This window comes from Penaeus vannamei, chromosome 15, assembly GCF_042767895.1.
Source record: "Penaeus vannamei isolate JL-2024 chromosome 15, ASM4276789v1, whole genome shotgun sequence".
In the NCBI taxonomy this organism is placed as follows: Eukaryota; Metazoa; Arthropoda; class Malacostraca; order Decapoda; family Penaeidae; genus Penaeus; species Penaeus vannamei.
Window position 1 is genome coordinate 19,510,862 of NC_091563.1, and position 2,500 is coordinate 19,513,361.

At 40.9% G+C, this 2,500-nt stretch overlaps 1 protein-coding gene across 1 annotated transcript in view; it reads left to right on the forward strand.

Moving 5' to 3' along the window:
• LOC113812061 (tetraspanin-3) overlaps nucleotides 1-2,500 on the forward strand; it is a 2,798-nt gene that overhangs the window by 220 nt on the left and 78 nt on the right. The window contains exons 1-5 of the mRNA XM_027363930.2: nucleotides 1-253; nucleotides 1,158-1,346; nucleotides 1,483-1,656; nucleotides 1,775-2,023; nucleotides 2,127-2,500. The exon at nucleotides 1-253 is cut by the window's left edge and continues 220 nt beyond it; the exon at nucleotides 2,127-2,500 is cut by the window's right edge and continues 78 nt beyond it. Of these exons, the coding sequence (XP_027219731.1) occupies nucleotides 203-253; nucleotides 1,158-1,346; nucleotides 1,483-1,656; nucleotides 1,775-2,023; nucleotides 2,127-2,183 (720 nt within the window). The 5' untranslated portion in view covers nucleotides 1-202 and the 3' untranslated portion in view covers nucleotides 2,184-2,500. The remainder of the gene's footprint in view (nucleotides 254-1,157; nucleotides 1,347-1,482; nucleotides 1,657-1,774; nucleotides 2,024-2,126) is intronic.

Here is a 2,500-nt window from a genome sequence, read left to right on the forward strand (position 1 = left end):
CCGAAAAAAATATTTCGTTCGTGAAGGAAGTCTGTGCCAATGAAAAGGTAACGAACACCGCCATCCTTTAACCGTCGCACCGCCCTCGCCGTCCCAGTGCACACTCGCATACCTGTTGAACAGCACCACGCTCCCGCATTTTCCAATTTCTTGTTTGCTACAAGAAACTGCTACTAAATTGTAAAAGGTCTCCCCCAACAAGATGGGATTCTTCAGCCGATTCGCCTTGTTCGTTCTGAACTTCCTAGTGTTTGTAAGTATTTTTTTTTTTTTTTTGAAACTACAAAATTAGCTGTGTTTGTCTTGTTCGTGTCTTTATAGTTGTGGAGGAAATGTAAACTGAACGGATTACAACTATTTTTATTATGACTGGAGCCCAGAAGAATTTAAACCAATTGAAAATGCTTGATTTACCAAACAAGATCTCTTGCATATTTAAAGGTCGTACCATGGCCTAGTTTTCGTTATATTTTAAAGTGTCCGTGGTTTGTTTCATCGGCGAAGGTTTAATGAGATCTCTTTGGCAGCAGGCTTGTGGTGCGCCTCCACTTGGAAGCCTATATTAAGTAAGTATTTGTCACTCTGTAAGGCAATAATTTGTTGCACGCGAGAGAGAGAATCAAAATTACTCTGATAAACTTTTCACCGAAGTACTGGATCGAGTGGCAACGACGACCGCATTGTCTTGTTTTACAAGTTACAAGTAGAAGTGACCACGCCTAGACCAATTATTATACGCTGCGTAGAACTACGACACAAATCATGAACAAGCAAAATATGGCGCAACGTCCTGGCCTGATGCTTATCGCTGGTTATCTCTTATATCTATGTCATGCAAGCTTTTCAGGGCGCCACTATGGCGTAGTTATCGCCGTAAATATTTCCGGAATTGTAAATACTACAATGTCAAAATGCCAGGAGTGAATTATTCAGTTTGAAAGTTAAGGCAAAGCTTTACTAAGTGTAATTTACCTAGGTCTTCTGAAACGGCGTACCGATGATTTGTTTACTAGTAGAAAGTTATGTATCAAGCATGAAAAGTGCAAATATTTTTTTTATTGTATGCATACTTGCGCAGGTACAAACATACATTTTACACTGGCCGGTTTTTCTAATTATATTCACTTTCTTATACTGTGACCTCTTTTTATCAACAGGGAGTGGGCGTGGCCACAGTGGTACTCGCTTCAATTTTCATCTCCAAGAACGGCGAATATGGAAGCTTGCTTGCTAAGGGGACCTTCACCTTACCGATTTGTATCCTGATAGCCGGCCTTTGTATCCTCCTCCTGGGCTTCTTCGGCTGCTGCGGCGCCTTGAAAGAGAACTCCTGTATGCTTTACACGGTGAGTGCTGCTACTTGCTCGAGTCAGTGACCATTTTACCAATTTGCAAACGGTAGTCTTGCATCTATAGTGTTAAAACGAGCAGTCGCGACTTTATATGAATATAATCATTGTACTAATGGGAATTTGTTTCCAGTATTCGGCTATCGTCATGGTCCTGTTTATCGCCGAAGTGGTCTTGGGTATCCTGATCTTTGTCTACACCGATGAAGCTGAAGAAATCCTTACCAAAGGAATGGAAGGCGTCTTCAATGACTACGGGCAGCAAGATGAAGCTCTCACTAAATCTCTTGATTTGGCTCAACAAGAGGTAAATTTTAAGTTTACCTCGATAATTGTTCCAAAAATGTTCCATCACTTCGACCTTGAACAGAACCCCGTCTGTCTTTCAAAATTACTGCTTCCCTAAATGTTTATACATCTTGCAGCTTCACTGTTGCGGAATTCATGGATACCAGGATTGGAAGAACTTTACCTATGGAGAAGGAACCGGTAATGTGGCTATGGGTTGCTGCTTAAAGCAAACCGACAACTGCAACCAAGGAGTAGCAGATAAACCAGTATCAGAAGCAGAGGAAGTCATCTACACTCAGGGGTGCTATCAAGCTATCAAGGATGATCTGCAAAGTGTTGTGGTTGCTTTGGGAGTGACCACTTTAATTCTAGGTCTCGTTCAGGTAAGTTTTAATTTTTTACACGCGCAATTCTAACAAGTTACATTTACTACCTGAAATATACCTCTTTAATTTTGTCCTTGATTGCATACGTATCTCTCCACAGCTTGCAAGTATTAGCTGTGCTTGCGGTCTTGCCAAGAATTCCAGACAATACGCGTAAAGGCTTTGAGAGGGAGGAGGCGACGGTGGTGGGGCAACCCATTCTTCAAGCCTTCTGTTGGAGCCCACGCGACTGATTTTCATGTGGTGAATTTTCTATCTTCATATTTATCAAATTCGATTATGGATGAAATTATTCACCTTGCAAAGGTTATTACAAGTTTGTAATATTTTAATTCTATATAAAACAAGGAACCACTGGAACCCAAATGTCCAGAAATCCCCAATCCCAGTACATAATTACAGGGAGGATTTCGTAATTAAATATCAAACTCGGTGCTTTTTGATTTTCAACAGTGATTGTCCATTTTGTGCAAT